Consider the following 20628-nt stretch of genomic DNA (forward strand, 5'->3'; position numbering starts at 1 on the left):
CACCTAAGTAAATGCCAATTCTCTGATTCAATTTTCCTCCTCATACGCATATTATAACATCTTCATATCCTTCTTTCTCTGGTCTATTTTGTATATGGTGATAGGAAATCAATGAAAAGCTGGATATGGGAAGGAGATGGTGGTGTGGTGAAATACTAAGATCATCCTGGAGTGTTAGGGCTACTGTGTTCTTGTTAATTCAGGAGATGCCATTCAAGCATGTGTCATATAAGGATGCCGTTGCCTTTTATCTCTCTTCTCCTGCTCTCTCATCCCATATTTGAGTTGTTTCCGTAATACTTGCATTGTGACAGATTTGTACCTACTCTCTTCCCTTTCCATAGGTTTTCTGCTTATCCCTAACTCTTAGGATTTTTTTTTTTATTTTTGAGGTGAAATTTGTATAACATAACATTAACCATTTTGAAGTGAACGATTCCCTGGCATTTAGTATATTCACAGTGTTGTGCAGCCACCACCTGTATCTAGTTCCAAAACATTTTTATCACCCCAAAATAAAACCCTGTATCCATTAAGCAGTTACTTCACATTCTCTCCCTCTCCCCAACCCCTGGCTACCACCACCAGTCTGCTTTTTGTTTCTATGGATTTACATACTCTAGATATTTCATATAAATGAAATCATATATTATGTGACCTTTTGTATATGACTTCCTAGGACTATTTTTAATTAGTATTAATTTGTGGTATTTATTATTTTATAGTAAAACATCAAAATAACATTTTTAAGTGTTTTATATTTTAAATGCTAATAGTGTTTGCTGTTTCAGATGTAGCCAGTGAAAAACAAAGAAGACTTCTGTATAACTTAGAAATGGAACAGATGGCCAAGACAGCTAAAGCACTCATGGAGGCCGTGAGCCATGTTCAGGCACCTTTTACAAGTGCAACACATTTGGAGCATGTGAGACCCATGTTTAAGGTAGGAGTTACTAATAACTTTTGGTTGCATTATACATTTACATGTAATTTTGTTCAGCATATTTTTTTTCTTTTTTTGGTTGAGGAAGGTTAGCTCTGAGCTAACATCTCCTGCCAGTCTTCCTTTTTTTTGTTGTTGTTGAGGAAGATTAGCCCTGAGCTAACATCTGATGCCAATCCTCCTGTTTTTGCTGAGGAAGATTGGCCCTGGGCTAACATCCGTGCCCATCTTCCTCTACTTTATATGGGATGTTGCCGCCGCATGGCTTGACAAGTGGTACGTTGGTCTGCGCCCAGGAAGCGAACCTGCAAACCCCGGGCCGCCGAAGCAGAGCGCATGAACTTAACTGCTACGCCACCGGGCTGGCCCCATGTCCCTCTATTTTTTTATAGGTGAGTCGCCACCACAGCATGGTTGACAAGTGGTGTTAGGTCCACGCCCAAGATCTGAACCCGTGAACCTGGGCCACCAAAGCGGAGCACGCTGAACTTAACCACTATGCCACGGGGCTGGCCCCCCATTATATTTTTAAGTTAAGGAAATACAGTGATATAGCCCATTAATGTAGACCCAAAAGCAAAAGCCATGTTTTATAGGACATAGCAAATATAGATTTTCTCTTAAAGAGAATGAGAAAAATTATGCACTATTAGCAATTAACAGGTGTGTGATCTTAAGAATTAAGAATAGAAAGATTTCAGGGGCCTGCCTGGTGGCGCAGCAGTTAGGTTCGCGCATTCTGCTGTGGTGGCCTGGGGTTCGCAGGTTTGGATCCCAGGCGCAGACCGACGCACTGCTTGTCAAGCCATGCTGTGGCGGTGTCCCATATAAAGTAGAGGAAAGTGGGCATGGATGTTAGCCCAGGGCCAATCTTCCTCAGCAAAAAAGAGGAGGATTGGCCTCGGATGTTAGCTCAGGGCTGATCTTCCTCACAAAAAAAAAGAAAAATAGATTTCAGAGAATGATCGTTAATCCTTGGACTGATTTTCTCTAAATGAATACTATTTAAACCTTTGGAGTTACCTGAAATTTCAAAGTGATCTTGAGCTTGCTCTCTTTAGTGCTTCTGGCCCAGGAACTAAATAAGCGTTCTGAGTATGCTTAGAGCCCAGAAAGTAGAGTAAGGAACAAAAGGGAGCATTATTTATGGTTATAGGTTGATCTTGGAAGAATGATATAGTAGTCCTCCCTTATCCACAGTTTTGCTTTGCATGGTTTCAGTTACTTGCAGTCAACTGTGGTGTGAAAATATTAAATGGAAAATTCCAGAAATAAACAATTTGTGAGTTCTGAATTGCACGCAGTTCTGAGTAGTGTGATGAAATCCCGCCCCGACCCACTCTGTCCTGCCTGAGACATGGGAATCATCCCTTTGTCCAGTGTATCCATGCTGTATACGTTACCCACCCGTTAGTCACTTAGCAGCCTTCTCAGTGATCGGATCGACTGTTGTGGTATCACAGTGCTGCTGTTCAAGTAACCCTTATTTTAATTAATAATGGCCCCAAAGTGCAAGAGTAGTGATGCTGGCAATTTGGATATGCCTAAGAGAAGCCGTAAAGTGCTTCAAGGGGAAAGTTCTTGACTTAATAAGGAAAGAAAGAGTGAAAAGGTCAAAGTTCTTGACTTAATAAGGAAAAAAAAAAATCATATGCTGAGGTTGCTAAGATCTACAATAAGAATCAGTCTTTTATCTGTGAAATTGTGAAGGAGGAAAAGGAAAGTCTTGCTAGTTTTGCTGTCGCACCTCAAATATATATGTATAGCAGAAAACATAGTATATATAGGGTTCATTATTATTTGCGGTTTCAGGCATCTGCTAGGGGTCTTGGAACATATCCCCTGTGGATAAGGGGAGACTTTCGTACTTACTGGTTCCTTAAAATTTGATTTCCTAGTCCTTCCTATTCTTTTTTTCTACCCTTTCTCCAAATTCTGGAATGAGTAAGCAGTGCATCGTAAGGATTGTAGGCAAGCGGAGGACAGTCTAGTCAAGTTTGAGAAGGGAAAATGGGTAAAGTACATTCCAGTTGTGAGACAGTGTGTTAAGGGTAAAATGGTCTGTGGAGGCTGAAGATCTTAATTTGAGTTATCCTTCACACATTAACTGCACGTATGTATGGGTAGTAAAAGATGACCACAGAATTTCTGTGCTCTCTTTTTAGCTCTAAAATTTTATAATTACTTCTCCTCATACTTCAAGATCTGTGTGATAATGATTTTCCTAAAAGTTGGTGAAGAATTATAGGATGAGAGTGGGGGAGCTAGGGAGATAATGTTAGAAGGAATAGTGTAGTATAACTGGCCTTGTCTTTTGGAATAATATAGAAAAGGATGTTGAAATATAAGAAACACTTTCTATTATGAAATAAATTTTATAAAGCAGCTTTTTGTTTTGTTTTCAATAATCTTATACCCTTATTTTCTTTTTCTTCTCAAATATTTTTGTAGTGGGGAGGCGGAGAATGAAAAAAACAATAATAGGGAACCAGACATAATTCTGCTACTCAGAAAAAACTTCTTTTGATATGTTTATATACTACTTTTTTATCTTAAACAGTTGTGATCATACTATAGAAAGAATTTTGTATCTTGCTGTTTCTCACATAAGGATTTCCCCATATCATTAAAAATTCTTCATAAGTAGCTTTTATGATATAGTCTCTGGTTTATAGTTTATTTAAATATCTTCTAAGCTAGACTTAGGAATCTTTCTCCTTACTGCCATTTCTATTGCCATTTCCCTCTCCAGGCACCCTCATTTCTATTATTACTGTAGCGTCCTCCTAACTGACATCTTTATGACTGCTTTTGTGCTCCTCTTATCCATGTGCAGAGACCAGAGTGATCATTTTAAAATACAAAATGAAATGTCACCCTCTTCCTTAAGGCCCTTCACTGACTTTGCATGATACTGTAGGGTATCATGAGAGTCTGTAGGGTCTGTAGACCTTCTGTTGTCTGGCTCTCCCTGCCTCTCCAACCTCATCGCTGGATTTCTGCAGTCACACTAGCATTCTTTCAGTTTCTAGAATGTCCTAAATTATTTTCTCTGCAGAGCGTTCTTACGAGCTGTGTCCTTTGTCTAGAATGTTCTTTCCTTCTTTGCCTGATTGGGTTGCACTTTGAATGATAACTTCTCAGAGTTCTGCCCTGACCCCTCTAAACCAAATTAGGTCCTTTTTTATAACATGCTACGTTTTTCCTTCATTGTATTTATAACAATTTGTATTTATACATTTATTTATTTTACAATTTAATATCTATCTCTGTACTAGACTTTTAGCTCCATGAAGCAAGGGACTACGTCTGTTCTGTTCGCTTTTCCCAATATGTAGCACAATTCCTGGCTTGTAGTAAGTGCTCAGTAAACAAATATTGACTGGGTAAAGGAATGAGTGAGAGATTCCTAGAATGTGATATAATATTAAAGGATATAAACCTTATTAAGAATTTTTTTACATGTGGCCAAATTGTATTCTACAAAAGTTGAAACAGTTATGAGTAGACAATTTCACTGTCCCCAGATATTATTTAGGTGTAATTTGATAGGAGAAATTGTTGCCTTTAATTCCTAATGGAATTATACGTTTTTTCGCTGGCTTAAGAACCATTTATACTTCCAGTTTTATAAAATATTATACAGGTTTCCAAATAGATGTGCCATTTCTTAGAATGTATAATTTATTGCTTTCATGTGGTACTTTGTATTTTAAAAGTACTGTACTTCATATGCTTCCCACAGCATCTCTAGTGGTGGTACAGGTATTAAAGAGGAAGAAACGTGAGGTTCAGAGAGATTAAATAAATGACAAAGTTAGGACTAGACGTTAGGTACTGTGGCTTATGTGCCTTTTTTTTAGGGATTATAAACTTTTACTTCTAAACTTTCTGATGTTACAAGCAAAGCTTTGGGTAATTCTGTTTTCCTTAATAACGATGAAAACTTTTTAGATCTTTTAAAAATTTCAGTTGTCATTTCTGTAGCACACTGGTATAAACATTTCTCATCTGTATGGATATATAGTTGTGCTTCATCATGACTTACTAAAAGCAGCAAATACTCTTGCATCAGACATTTCAAAGTTACACACACACACACGCACACACTGATATACACGTTTTGATATTAGGATTTTCAGTAGTCTAAATGTAACTCTTTTTGTTTGTTTTACATTACAGTGTCACTAGGTATTTAGTTTTGATAGTAAAATTTAGTGTTTGTTGGCTTTCATAGTCTGTAATGAAGAAGTGTTTTACTGAACTATATTTTTAAAGTCTTGTCCAACTGGGAACCGGAGATATCACTGATGTCTCAATGTAAAATATTTGACTACAAAACAAGTAAGGCTAAATGATCCCTAGGGAGCAGGCTTAAGGAAAAGAGAACAATGTGATTGTTGCAAGTAGGAAAATGACTGAAACGATTTTCTTGGAAATAAAAAGTCCGTGAAATATTGCAAGGGGCAAAGCTTACAGAGAGATGAGTTCTGAAGCCAGGGGTAAAACTAATATCATTTATGAATACTGACTATTCCCATTTTTTATTGATGTGAATAATTTATAGATGCTGTGCTTAAAATATGCCTAGGGTCCTCTACTGAATTTATATTCTTGCTCTCCCTCTTATTTAAGCCTAGGAAGAAAGCTTTCCAAATAACTATGCCAAGAAACTCGTTGCTTTTTTTCAGAAGTTCCTCAAATCTTTTATTGTTTGAAAGCTTTGAGAAATATTAATGTAGTATTATTGTGAAATTTAATTATCACTTGATGTCCATGATATGTTTTAAATTTTTAATTTTACTAGTTGGCTTGGACACCCTTTCTGGCTGCATTCAGTGTGGGTCTACAAGATTGTGATGATACTGAAGTAGCCTCTCTTTGCCTGGAAGGTATAAGATGTGCAATCAGAATTGCATGCATTTTCAGCATTCAGGTAACAAAGAATTTTGCCTTTGTAGCCAGTGTGGAAAATGTAAATTACTTATGCCATTACTATAGTTTAGATTATTTTTTTATGTCTGGCTTATTAAGAACTAATTTCAAGTTTATGATGGAATTTAAATGAGCCTTAATGTTTAAGTTTCCAGGAAGTTATGACAGGAGTAGTTCTATACTGATGTGTCTAAAATTCATCATCATAACTTTGGTTTGCGGTTTTTTTCTCTGTAGAATATTAGCTACATACAAAGTTTCCAAGACTTTGAATTCCTATATGTTAATTTGAATATCTTGTTGAAATATGTTGCATGTTCATATTTATTGAATCATATTATATATTTTTTTCATATTTTATATATCTCACTTTATAACTTTACCTGAGCCTAAAAACAGATTAAGAGAACCAAGTATCTGGTACATAATTTTCATGAAGACAGTCCCTTCTTATAATTTTTATGCTTTGTTTGGTAATAAATTTTAACTGAAGCTTGCTTGATTTCTTTTTTAAAACCCATTTCACATTTAATTATGAATGTTATGGCTTAAAAAGCACAATCTAGCTGTAGAGAAAAAATGAGCAAATTTATAAATCAGGTTTCTGCTAGTCTACACAGTACTTGAAACATAAGTGCTCAATGAATTTTTTTTACTATATGCATTCATTTGTTATCACTAAAATCTTATCTTGATTTGACACCTCCATTGGCTTTGAATTTTAGAAATTCATCCTTTGCTGCTTCATTTATCATCTTAAAATTTTAAAAAACTGTAGTTTGAGGTGTTGTATGTAATTCATGACTTGTCAGTTAAAAACTTACTAAACAAGCAAGCAGAGATTTAGAGATCACTCTATTGTGTTTACAACCGTGTTTATATACTTTTCTCTTTTTCATAGCTGGAAAGAGATGCATATGTCCAGGCGCTAGCACGATTTACCTTACTTACAGTGAGTTCTGGTATTACTGAAATGAAACAGAAGAACATTGACACAATAAAAACACTTATCACAGTGGCTCATACAGATGGAAATTATTTAGGAAATTCATGGCATGAGGTATAAGCACTTTCTTTATTTTCAACTTTGCAATTTGGTTTATAAAATGAGCTAATGCTAAGTATTCTATCACCGATACGTTTAAGTGTTTGGAAGAAAATTCATTTAGTACATTCAGAATAAGTACGTTTAGCTTTTTATATATAATGATTTATAATGTAGCCTATGTTTAAATCCTGGCTGCATACTTTTAAATATTTTTGTGAACATTTCTAACATGGAATTAAACATTTTTTTCCTTTCGTAATTAAGATTCTGAAGTGCATCAGCCAGCTGGAGCTTGCACAACTTATAGGAACTGGAGTGAAACCTCGATACATTTCTGGAACAGTGAGAGGTAGAGAAGGATCTCTAACTGGAACAAAAGATCAGGCTCCTGATGAATTTGTGGGTCTGGGGCTGGGTAAGAATTTTTTAAATTATTTTTATAAAGTATCAAAAATTGGGGCCGGCCTGGTGGCGCAAGGGTTAAGTGCATGCGCTGTGCTGAGGTGGCCCGGGGTTTGCTGGTTCGGATCCCGGGCGCGCACCATCGCACTGCTTGGCAAGCCATGCTGTGGCGGTGTCCCATATAAAGTGGAGGAAGTTGGGCATGGATGTTAGCCCAGGGCCGATCTTCCTCAACAAAAAGAGGAGGATTGGCAGATATTAGCTCAGGGCTGATCTCCTCACCAAAAAAAAAAAAGTATCAAAAATTATTTTTAACTTGCTCAATATAAGTAATTTTATTATAGCGATGAAATATAATTAGAGGGATATGATAAAATGCCTTTTGGCTAAGCTTATGAGGAAAAGCACAGGTGACTATGTAGAGAGCTAACTCTTTTTTGCCTGGTCTAGTTTGCAGCATTAAAAGACCCTTAGTCTTAATCTCATAGTTGGGAGTGAGAGAAGGGTGTAGTATAAAATTACCTGCTTTTAAGACTAAACAAGTAACTTAAATGAGTGAAGGCTTCTACAAGGTGATAAATAGTTGGGGCAACTGGAGAAAGCATTCATATTCAGATTTTTTAAAGGCACTGTGCAGACCTAACCAAACTCTTCTGCCAATATGGAAACTTTGCCATGGTTCCCCATGTGCTCAGTGTGGCCAGGAACTTCCAGATATTTAACCCAACAGAACAAAGGAAAAAATTAGCGGAAATGGATACAGAATAACCAAAGACAATACATTTTTAGTCATCAAAGGAAAGAGTACCACCAGGGAAGAAGTAAAGTTTAGACTGACTTTGACTTTGAGTACTGTACTTCTGGGTTTGAATTCTTATGTGTTTCTTCCTTACTGTGTGCAAGTTATTTTAACTCTCTGAGCTTCAGTTTTCTCTTTTGCAAACTAATGGTGATCTACTTACAGAGTTGTTAGGATTAAATAAGAATATATATAAATGGACTTAGTACAGTGGCTGGTATATTAATGGAGTCTGGATTAGTCTCTATCCATCTTTACCCTACTTCCAACTAAGAAATCTAGAAACATGACTTAGAGCAGAAGGGAATACGTCTGAGATTTAGGAATATTTATCTTTTAAAAACTTTGTACTGTAACATTATATTTCTGGACATTTTCTATTTTTTTATCTTTTAGTGATTTTTCTGTTGTTGCTTGCAGTAAAAATTTTTAGGAAATCCAAAAGAATTTTCAAGCTTGAAAAATGATCTCTAGGGAAAGAAGTAAAGACCAGGACCATGTTGTGGCTTCAGGTTGGACTGGGGCCAGTTAAGTTCCCAGTAATCCAGCTGGCAGCCAGCAGTGCAGTCTGTACCTCAGTTATATTTTAGATGCTATGGTTCTGGGAGGTGCAGGTGTAGACCTAATAACTTGGTAACCCAGCAGCAGGATTTAGAGCTGCCTGAGTACCTGCACGGTGACTTATGCAACCTGGAAATCTGACTCGGAACATTAGAACTATAGTTACTCCAGAAGGTTGTAACATGAGATACAGATGAGAAAATTTACAGGCAAGTGAAATGAATGGGCATTGATAGCTTCTGAAAGGCTTTTTTTTTTTTTTTTAAAGGCTTAGGGAGTGTGGGAGGGCCAAAAGAATGACAGGTGCAAATTGCCAAGGCTCAGTTTTGGCAAGTAACAAAAGGAGGTTACACTAAAAATAAAACACCAGTGGAATGTTTTCTCTTTTAAAAGTTTTAGTCAGACGAGAAATAATGATACTTGCTGATAATGTTTACTAGTATACTTGAAAGTGAATTAAAATTAATTCGATCACTGTGCTACTTAGGTTGCAAGGATATGAGATGACCTGCCTTCTCCCTTCAGCAAAAGGGAATTTACATAAAAATAGACACATTTTGGATCTGGAAATGAAACAGAATTTCAGGCTTCCAAGCCACTTACACGACCAGCCATACTCTTCCACCTCTCTTTCATCTAGGCTGTCTCGTATGTCATCTGCTTCTCTTTTTGGCCTGCTCCATTCTCCACTCACTCCTGATTGATCAGGTCTCTCATTTTTGAGTCTACATCCTAAAGGGAGCCAGTCTGATGACTTGGCCCCTGTTGGGCAGAGCCCTCCCTTCAGGCCATCTCATTGGTTACCAACTAGCCCAATGTGGCAGATATCCGCCCTTGTCCATCTGTGCCCTGTCATCTACTTAGACGACAGATGCTTTCTTCAGCAGGATGCTGTAGTCAGAATTTAAGCTAGAAGAGGATGTGGTACAGATAATCGAGCTGGTCTGGTCTGTCTGTGTGTATATATATATATATATGGTTCTTAAAAATAAGTTAATATCCTCCTTTATTAACAGCATCCATGCACTAAGTATTCCATGTAACCAAGTTGATAGGGCTGAGTATGGTCCGGCCCCGTGGCTTAGCGGTTAAGTGCACACGCTCCGCTGCTGGCGGCCCGGGTTCGGATCCCGGGCGTGCACCGATGTACCGCTTCTCCGGCCATGCTGAGGCCGCGTCCCACATACAGCAACTAGAAGGATGTGCAACTATGACATACAACTATCTACTGGGGCTTTGGGGGAAAAAATAAATAAATAAATAAAATTAAAAAAAAATAGGGCTGAGTATATATTTATCTGACTTTCTGAGTGATATGATACAAGTCTGTACTTTCACTTTTCGGAAACATGGAACTTTAGTTATTAATATATAGCATGAGATTATTAGATTTGAACTATATGCATACTGTTCTTTTAAGGTATATATTAAAGGTTAGAAATTCAATGGTTTGGTCATATAAATCTTAAGTGAATATTCACAACACCTACATCTTTGTTCTTAGTTAACCTAAATATTTGTGCTTTTGAGTAATTTTTTTGGTAAAACTGAAGTTATTTTATGATGTTACACTGTCATACAGATCTTTGAAAGATTTCACATATTTGTGAACTAGGTTCTTTGGATTGCTAAATGTTTTATATATTCTTTGATTCCTCTAAATATGTTTATTACTAATGATTAAAAATTAGTATATTTAAATATAAAGGGTATAGAAAGCTCTATAAGAAGGACATTCAGTTGATACTCAAAGACAGTTATGTGGTGATTATCGTTATTTTTCTCATAGATTTTTCTTCATTAAATTCCTATAATGCGCTACGCAGTTCAAGTGTTGATTGACACTCTTTCCCTGCCACCTCAACTCTCTGTCATTTATTTCAGGCTTTCATCCATGTTCAGTTGTATCATAGAAATAGACTCTTAATTTCTCTCCCAGGCTCCAGTATGTCTTCCTGTTGTACTGTGTTCTCCAAATAATGCCAGAATTATTTTTCAGAAAATAGTTTGGATCGTGTCAGTCTTCTAAAAGGTCTAATGGTTTTCAAAAGTGGTACATTAAACATGACAGTCAGGATTCTTCACATTCTGTTTCTAGTCTGTCTTTTCAGCTTCATCTAATACTGCTGTTCTCTCCCCTTCTTCCTTGTCCCTTGCCAAATCCTCCATTGTGGCGACACCCAAGTGTGTTAAAGCATGATGTTCACTTGCGTACTTCCATTACTTTGTGTGTGCTGCTCCTTCTACCTGAATTACTTTTCTTTCTTCCTCCTTTCCCACATGACTATCCTTCTAGTTCCAACTTGAATTAATACTTTATCATATGTGAAGACTTCCAAGAGCTAGCAGCCCCTGTTGTCCCTTCCCCTATCAAAATTAGTTGTGTTTAGCAAAACTTTTCTTATATGTAGTTAGTTCATTTCAGCCATGAAGTAATCATTACATTTTATTAAAGTTGATTGTGAGTCTGTCTCTACTGGTAAATTATTAACTCTGTGGGGATAGGGATCACGTATTTTTCATGTTGTTCAGTTTCTGGAATAGAATTTGACTTCAGCTGGTTTAAATAACATCCTCTGTTATGTTTACATTCATAAGGGCATTTATTGAGTGTCCACTCAGTCGAGTCAACAAGTATTTGTTGAGCATCTGCTTTGGACTTAATATTGAGTAGGGTAGAGGAATACAAAAATATATGTGTGACTTGGTTCCTAACCTTAGGGAACTTTTTATCTGGCTGAGAAGGCAACATTAGCACACCTAAAGTAATGTATATGAAGCTGCATGAAAGAAATTCTGATTTGAGTAGTACTTACTTAAGTAAACGCTTAGTTCAGTGGAAGATGAGAACAATGGAGAGGAATCCTTCAAACTGGGTCTTGGTAAATAAGTTTTAGATAGTTAAGGGATAGCCTGAAAAGAGGCACATATTGGCTAGAATGTTGAAGGGAACTGCCTTAAATGCTAGGCTAAAAAGTTTATACTTTATTCTGAAAGTAAGAGTAAGCAAAATGAACGTGATGATTTAGGAAAATTAATCTGGCAGGAGAATGAAGGAGAGATTGAAGAGGGGAAACATAGCAGCAGGGAAAGCAGTCAGGAAACTGTTTCAGTAATCTGGGCCTGAAATGGTAAGGATCTAAACTGAATAGGAATGAAAGATATGAAAACCAGGTCAAAAGAAAGATTTAGTGACTAGTGGAAGAGGGGAAAGATATCAAAGATGATTGTAAGATTAAGAGTTTGAAAACTGGAGTAATTGCTCTGCTGTCCAACACATGGAACCACTCTTTTGGAGGAAAAGAAATAAGAGGATGTTAGAACATACAAGGTAGAATTTCCAGTAAGCATTTGTAAACGGGGCTGGAGATTAAATGACAGGGAAGACCTAATTATATGGAATTGGGAATCAAGAAGGTATCGTTGAGGGCCGGCCCCGTGGCTTAGCGGTTAAGTGCGTGCGCTCCGCTGCTGGCGGCCAGGGTTTGGATCCTGGGCGCGCACCGACGCACTGCTTCTCCAGCCATGCTGAGGCCGTGTCCCACATACAGCAACTAGAAGGATGTGCAGCTATGACATACAACTATCTACTGAGGCTTTGGGGGAGGGGGGGGAATAAATAAATAAAATCTTTAAAAAAAAAAAAAGGTATCGTTGAAACTGGAGTTAGTGCTATGTTTCTTAAACATTAAGGAAAATTATGTCTAATGTCATTAATTTTGTGATCTAAATTCTCAGTGCCCCTAATTTGTGCAATCTTTGCAAATACAGTTTGTGTCTTGATAACTATGTCTGTTATACCACTTAGTATGGCTCATTAAGCGCATTTGGCCTTGATAAAGGTCACTGATGCCAAAAGAATCGTTCACCCAAAGTTTTATTTCTTTCATTAGGAAACTAATTGATTTCAGAAATGTGTTTTAGATCTGTAAGTGTATTCTTCCACTGAATTATTTTCAAACTGAAACGACTCTCTTTTCTGTGTGGTAGTTGGAGGAAATGTGGACTGGAAGCAGATAGCAAGTATTCAGGAATCCATTGGAGAAACCAGTTCTCAAAGTGTTGTTGTTGCTGTAGATAGGTAGGTATTCATTTTATTCCCTTTTCAGATGAATACTATTTTAATTCTGTAGCATTTAGATACATTTTCCTCAGTAGTAAAAAAAAAGAAAAAAAAAAATTATTGCCAAAATAACTTCCTTACTATACTGTGTGATATGCTGTGATTTAGATGATAAGGTACCTCTAATTTTGCTTTTTAGATCATAGAATATGGAAGAAGCTAAACAGTATAAAAATTTAAGTTACAGTAGATATTAGTGGGCATTTGAAATGGTAACCTTGATGAAAAAGAACACAAATGTTTTATTTCCTTTATAGAAAACTTATTCCCCTTTTATCTGTCTTTGAAAATAGAGGATAATTTGTCTTTCTGAGTTCATGATATAGGACTGCATGATGGGTAAAATGAAGGGATTTGCTGGCAATTCTCATTATAAGCTTCTTTGGAAAGGTCTTTAGAATTTGTATATTATATAATACATTACCAGGTATTTCTCATTTTTAGTTTGTTTTCTAGAAGAAAACCTATACTATGGTTTATTTTACTATGTAATATTTAGTTTGTTTCAGATTTTAAAAATTCCCAGTATGTCGAACAATAACTAGTGTTCTTTTGAAGGTTAGCTTTTTTTCATATGAATGCCCAAATAATTGAAACTTAACAGTTTACATCACTGACTGTTTTTTTTACCACTTCTGATGGAAACTTTCAAAAATATAATGTAATCTTTTCTTGGTGCTTGGAGAGTCATGTTGATCCATTATTTTACTTTGCTTCAGATAAAACTTTTTGCTCTAAGTACAGACAGAACTAGAGTGTTCAGTGGCCACTGACCCTGGAAATACTCCCTGGCACTTTTTCCTTGAAAGGAATTCCTAATGTCCACTTGCAGTCCTTTTTTTTCCTCTCTCTTTTTTTTTTTGTTAGGGGAAGGAGGTCATTTGCCTTTTTCTTGTGAAGGTTGAAGATCGTGTGTGATCTTATACCTACTATATAACTTGAAGTCTTTCCATGTGCTTGGCACATTTCAAACTGCTTTACGTGTATTACTTCACTTAATCCTTTCAGTAGCCTCGAGATGGGTGTTATTGTCCTCAATTTATAAATGAGGAAACTGGGGGTGACTAAATAACTTGCTCATGCCCACAACTAGGCTAATCTTGTCTTGATTATTGCAATAACCATTTCATTCATGGAGAATTTTGAGGAATGGCGCCAGAACGTGCACTCAGGCAGCATACCTCTGAGGGTGCACTCTTAACCTCTCCATTTTATGCCTGCATGTACAACTCCAGAGCAGTGTAATGTCTGCCCTTCTGCTACCAGGGTAGCTTTCTTCCAAAAGATTTTCTTGCCTTCCAGAAAATCATCTTCACTATCATTATGAGAATCTATTGAGGCAGTCTATCAACATTTTACCTACTATTTCTGTTTCCTATATATTTCTTTATGTAAATATACTTTATATGACCATACCCAGGTCTAATTTATCCAGCAATCCAGTGTTAGTTATGGGGAGACATGTCACTCATTTGAACAAATGATATGCCTTTCTGTTTTAAAAATTTATGCCATTTCGGAGGAGTCTTAGCACAAATTCTATTAGTACTTTGTCGTCTCACATTCATCACCACCAGATACTTCTACAAACATAAATCCAATGTACAATTTTATACAAAACCTCAATATTTAAATTTTTGCTTATAGTGAAAGAATTAAAAGTTATGTCTTGGATTTATTACAAGATTATATTATTCTTGTGTGGTGCATTTCACTTTCTCATTAAATGTTTTTCTGAATTCCTCTCTGAATATCTGAGTTTATTTTCATGTGTAATATTCTAGTCCGTAAGCTAACTCAGTGATAACCCTGGTATTCAAGGCAGTGGTGAGAATATTGTCAGGCATCATCCTGGAAAGTTCTATACTTGTCCAGCAAAAAAGTTATGTTGCTGTCCTTAGGCCTATTGTTCTGAATAATCTGTTATGACAAGTTATAGGAACTAAACATGAAAAATAATTCTTTGCTTAATTATTTATAGCTTCTGTTTCTTAACAGAAAAAATGTGATTCTATTAAAAATTTTAAGAAGATAAAGTTTTATAATTATCTGTACATTTGTATTAGGAATCCTAACCATTAGAATTTAGGAGAATATCGGGCACTTCAGTCTTGAGAACCTGATCCTCTAGGATTTGCTAGGGTAGAATTTGCTAGGCATTGCTAAACCACACTAATTTCATAAGTATTACTGAACTGTGCAGGGATAGATTTTGTCTAGGAATGATTTACCTCTAAAAGTTGAAAAATAGTTGCTTAGCACCATAGTTTTGTTTTAGTGCTGTTTTTTAGACACACCAGATCTGGCTTTATACTGGCCCATCTCGTGCTTGGGAACATTCACATGTCAGAAAAAACGTACAGCTCATCCCCAACTGCATTTGCTCATAAATATCTTTCAGTTAGGTCTCAGAAGTAAATGTTACCTCTGATACTATCACTGTGAAAACTTTTTACATATACAGTAATTTAGTCTGTCTGTGTGTTGCATACAGTTTAAAGTTTACTGGATCCAGAATCTACAAGTTTTGTCAACCTTTTTATTTTTTTGTATTACTGCATTGCTCTTATAATGCGGATGAAGCAGCAATCTATCATTTTTTTTTTCCTTCTCACGCTTCTATCCTGTGCTTTTCATACAGGGGATGTAGAATCCATTTCATAGACTAATTTTGTGAAACATAGCTCTGTTCTCCTGCCTTAGTATACTAAGGCTTAAGTTTAAATGCTTCCACAGACTACTGTGCTCTACCATATGGCTTATGTTTGGTGGAGCATTACTAGAAATACAGTGACCCCTCAGAGGCTACCAAAGTGAGTAGGAATTTGAATGCCCTTTCCCAGGATGCATGCTCGCCATACCTCCACTGTCACCCTTAGTCTACAGAACCCGTCTGATTGCTGATGATACTTCTCTGACCTTGTTGCCTTTGTTCTCCATCATTTCACTGGCTTCAGAGAATTTATTGCTTCTTTCCCCTGTAGTTACATAAAATCTCCATCTCTTCTTCTGTTCTTTGTCCATTCTCCTCTGTGCCATTTGCTTCCTTTTCAGCTAAAAAAAAATTCGTTTTGTTCTTTTGTTCCTTTTGCTGTTGCTTCTCCTATACTGTTAGTTTCAACTCTGTTTGTGGTATGGTTTTTTTTAGATCCATTGCATCCCATGAAAATACCTCTAGTTTGAGAAATCAGATTTATGGTGCAATCTGGCAGTTTTCATTTTTGTTTATGTGAGAGTTTTGTAAGCATTGTATATTTTTAATTTCTGGATCCAATCTAACCACTGGATTAAATGGGGTCTTATTATTATTGTCTTTTCCCCCAGATTATATTTTCAGCCAGATCTTTGAATTGTTGTTTTGTTCTACTGACAAGAGCAATATAGGAAATCTCCAGATATTCCTTTAGCAGAAGATCGTATTCTGATGAGTTACCATATGGTCAATTTTCAAGCTGTTTTTCCTCTCTTATTTTTGGTACTCATTGCCAGGACAACCTGACAGACATTCAAGGGCACTGAGGTTAAAAACATCATACTGTACGCAGAACATTTAGATTGTGGTAGTAACAAGAAACTAGAATATGTTTTAAGTGTTTAAATTATGTTTTGCTCAGGTAAGTGTGAGGCAGTGTAGCAAAGTGGTTAAGAAGGTGGACTGTGGAGTCTGCCTGTCCTGGTTTAAATCTTGGCTCTAGCACTTACTAGTTCTGTGACTTTGAAGAAGTTATTAAATATCTTTCTGCTTCAGTTTCTATGTTTATAAAATTTGGAGTATAATACTACAGGCATACTTTGTTTTAGTGAGCATTGCTTTATTGCGCTCCACAGATAATTACATTTTTTACAAGTTGAAGGTTTGTGACAACCCTGCGTCGAGCAAGTTTCTCGCGGCCAGTTTTCCAACAGCATTTCCTTACTTTGTGTCTCTGTGTCACATTTCTGTAATTCTTGTAATATTTCAAACTTTTTCATTATCATTATATTTGTTATGGTGATCTATGATCAATGATCTTTGATGCTACTATTGTAATTGTTTTGGGGGCACCACAAACTGCACCCATATGAGATGGTGAACTTAATCAATAAATGTTGTGTGTGTTCTGACTGCTCCACCCACCAGCTCTTCCCCATCTGTCTCCCTCTCCCCCGGCCTCCCTGTTCCCTGAGACACAACAGTATTGAAACTAGGCCAATTAATAACCCTACAATGGCCTCTAAGTGTTCAAGTGAAAAGAACAGTCACATGTTTCTCACTTTAAATCAAGAGCTAGAAATGATTAAGCTTAGTGAGAAAGGCATGCTGAAAGCCAAGAAAAGCTGAAAGCTAGGCCGCTTGTGCCAAACAATTAGCCAAGTTGTGAATGCAAAGGAAAAGTTCTTGAAGGAAATTAAAAGTGCTACTCTAGTGAACACATGAATAATAAGAAAGCGAAACAGCCTTATTGCTGATATGGAGAAAATTTTAGTGGCCTGGATAGAGGATCAAACCAGCCACAACATTCCCTTAAGCCAAAGCCTAATCCAGAGCAAGGCCCTAACTCTCTTCAATTCTGTGAAGACTGAGAGAGGTGGGAAAGTTAGAGAAGAAAAGTTTGAAGCCAGCAGAGGTTGGTTCATGAGGTTTAAGGAAAGAAGCCATCTTCATAACATCAAAGTGCGAGGTGAAGCAGCAAGGGCTGATGTAGAAGCTGCAGCTAGTTATCCAGACAGTCTAGCTGAGATCATTCATGAAGGTGCTACACTAAACAACAGATTTTCACTGTAGATGAAACAGCCTTCTATTGGAAGAAGATGCCATCTAGGACTTGCATAGCTAGAGAGAAGTCAGTGCCTGGCTTCAAAGCTTCAAAAGACAGGCTGACTCTCTTGTTAGGGGCTAATGCAGCTTGTGACTTTAGGTTGAAGCCAATGCTCATTGACCATTCCGGAAATCCTAGGACCCTTAAGAATGATGGTATATCTACTCTGCCTGTGCTCTGTAAATGGAACAACAAAGCCTGAACGTCAGCACATCTGTTCACAACATGGTGTACTGAATATTTTAAGCCCACTGTTGAGACCTACTGCTCAGAGAAAGATTCCTTTCAAAATATTGCTGTTCATTGACAATGCACCTGGTCACCCAAGAGCTCTGATGGAGATGTATAACAGGATTAATGTTTTCATGCCTGCCAACACAACATCCATTATGCAGCCCATGGATCAAGGAGTAATTTCGACTTTCAAGTCTTATTATTTAAGAAATACATTTTGTAAGGCTATAGCTGCCATAGATTGTGATTCCTCTGATAGATCTGGGCAAAGTAAATTGAAAACCTTCTGGAAAGGAGTCATCATTCTAGATGCCATTAAGAACATTCGTGATTCATGGGAAGCACTCAAAATATCAACATTAACAGGAGTTTGGAAGAAGTTGATTCCAGCCCTCATGGATGACTTGGAGGGGTTCAAGACTTCAGTGGAGGAAGTAACTGCAGATGTGGTGGAAATAGCAAAAGAACTAGAATTAGAAGTGGAGCCTGCAGGTGTGACTGAATTGCTGCAATCTCATGATAAAACTTTGATGGGTGAGGAGTTGCTTCTTATGGATGAGCAAAGAAAGTGGTTTCTTGATATGGAATGTACTCCTGGTGAAGATGCTGTGAAAATTGTTCAAATGACAACAAAGGATTTAGAATATTAAGTAAACGTATTTGATAAAGCAGCAGCAGAGATTTAGAGGATTGACTTCAATTTGTTTTGTTTTGTTTTGTTTTTTTTTTTGCGAAGAAGATCAGCCCTGAGCTAACATCTGCCAATCCTCCTCTTTTTGCTGAGGAAGACTTGCCCTGGGCTAACATCCATGCCCATCTTCCTCCACTTTATATGGGACGCCGCCACAGCATTGCTTGCTAAGCGGTGCGTTGGTGCGCGCCCGGGATCCAAACCGGCGAACCCTGGGCCGCCACAGCGGAGCTCGCGCACTTAACCGCTTGCGCCACTGGGCTGGCCCCTGTGATTGACTCCAATTTTGAAAGAAGTTCTACTGTGGGTAAAATGCTATCCAGTATCATCTCATGCTACAGAGAAATCATTCATGAAAGGAAGAGTCAATCCATGCGACAAACTTCATTGTTTTCTTGTTATAAGAAATTGCCAAAGCCACCACAACCTTCAGCAACCACCACCCTGATCGGTCAGAAGCCATCAACATCGAGGCAAGACCCTGAAGGCTACAACTCACTGAAGGCTCAGATGGTGGTTAGCAATTTTTAGCAATGAAGTATTTATTAATTAAGGTATGTACATTGTTTTTTTAGACATAACGCTATTGCACACTTAATAAACTACAGTGTAGTTTAAACATAACTTTAATATGTACTGGGAAACCAAAAAATTCATTTGACTCAACGTTATTGTGATAATTGTTTGATTGTGGTGGTCTGGAACCAAACCTGCAGTATCTTCGAGGTATGCCTGTATGTACTTCACAGGGTATTTGTGATTATTAAATGAGTGGGTGTACATAAAGTGCTTAGAATAGTACCCACCTGTGATTGTTGGTAGCTATTGCTGTTACTGTGATTACTTTTATTCCTAAGTTTAATATTTGACCTCCTGCTGCCTTTAAGTTTTCTTTTTTATCATGCAAATCCTATGGTGTACATTTTAAATTAAGAAATATCAGTTCATCCCGGAAGTGACATCAGACTCTTGGTCACAAACCCAGAACATGGGTAAAAATGCAGACTTTAGAAAAGGAGACTAATATGATTATACTGAAATCTTTTAATGAAACTTCTGACACACGGAAAAAGAGCTCAGTGAAGAAGGCGAGGCAAAGTTGGACAGCATAGTTGAACTCTAAACGTTTGAATGCCCTGAGAGGAGTCGTTCAGCCACTTCTTGGTTACAATGTTGGAGACTATTTGCAAGGTTCAGTTAAATCACTTGTAATTTAATGTAAATGAGCTTCCTAATCAAATGTACATTAATTGTAAAAATAAAGTAGAATTTTTCATTTTAAGAACATGGTTAATGCTAGTAGGTAATCGGGAAAGATTGAAAATCTTCTGTTTTATAGTGTGCCAATTATTAGTTTTACAAATAATACTTTTCTTATTCTTAGAATCTCATAAGATATGTATCTGGTGTTTGTAAATTTACTAATAAAATTACAGCAATATATTCTTACTCTAATATATTATTCAATGTAAACAAAGAGGGGAGGAACATCCAAACTCTACTTGGTACTAAACTATATGATAGGAAATATTCATTTGACTACCTGATTTTTTTGTTCCCTTAAAACAGATAAAAGTAGCTGGTACCCCAGGCCAGTTACTTTTGAATTGATGTAACAGAAGTGAGACTTTATAAATTTTTGAATTATGCTTTTTTTTCTTTAGAATATTTACAGGGTCTACAAGGCTAGATGGAAATGCTATTGGTAAGTATGTACATTTATTCCACTTATAAACTGGCTTTTTGTCTAAAAGACTTGCAAGTTAAGCTTAAAAAATATAAATCTATTTATATTATAGTGGATTTTGTCCGTTGGCTCTGTGCTGTGTCTATGGATGAATTACTTTCCACTACTCATCCAAGGATGTTTAGTCTACAAAAAATAGTAGAAATATCATATTACAACATGGGAAGAATAAGATTGCAGTGGTCTCGAATTTGGGAAGTTATTGGAGATCATTTTAATAAGGTATTTGAATAATTACAGGATTTGCTTACATTCTAATATTTTTTTGTTGTTTAAAAATTTCCTTATCATAATCTAATTGAGACTTTTTTCCTTTTCAAGCAGTTTTTCATTACATTTTTGTAAT

The 20628-nt window shown here is 36.7% G+C and overlaps 1 protein-coding gene across 2 annotated transcripts in view; it reads left to right on the plus strand.

Annotated features, from left to right (window-relative positions):
- Positions 1-20628, plus strand: part of ARFGEF1 (ARF guanine nucleotide exchange factor 1) — a 153729-nt gene that overhangs the window by 105451 nt on the left and 27650 nt on the right. For both annotated transcript variants that reach the window (XM_087420482.1, XM_004436259.3), the window contains exons 19-25: positions 792-943; positions 5751-5879; positions 6780-6938; positions 7191-7341; positions 12679-12769; positions 20200-20240; positions 20335-20504. In XM_087420482.1, coding sequence (XP_087276608.1) covers positions 792-943; positions 5751-5879; positions 6780-6938; positions 7191-7341; positions 12679-12769; positions 20200-20240; positions 20335-20504 — 893 coding nt within the window. The remainder of the gene's footprint in view (positions 1-791; positions 944-5750; positions 5880-6779; positions 6939-7190; positions 7342-12678; positions 12770-20199; positions 20241-20334; positions 20505-20628) is intronic.

Source organism: Ceratotherium simum, chromosome 31 (assembly GCF_057802395.1).
Source record: "Ceratotherium simum simum isolate JZ-2026a chromosome 31, ASM5780239v1, whole genome shotgun sequence".
Taxonomy (NCBI): Eukaryota; Metazoa; Chordata; class Mammalia; order Perissodactyla; family Rhinocerotidae; genus Ceratotherium; species Ceratotherium simum.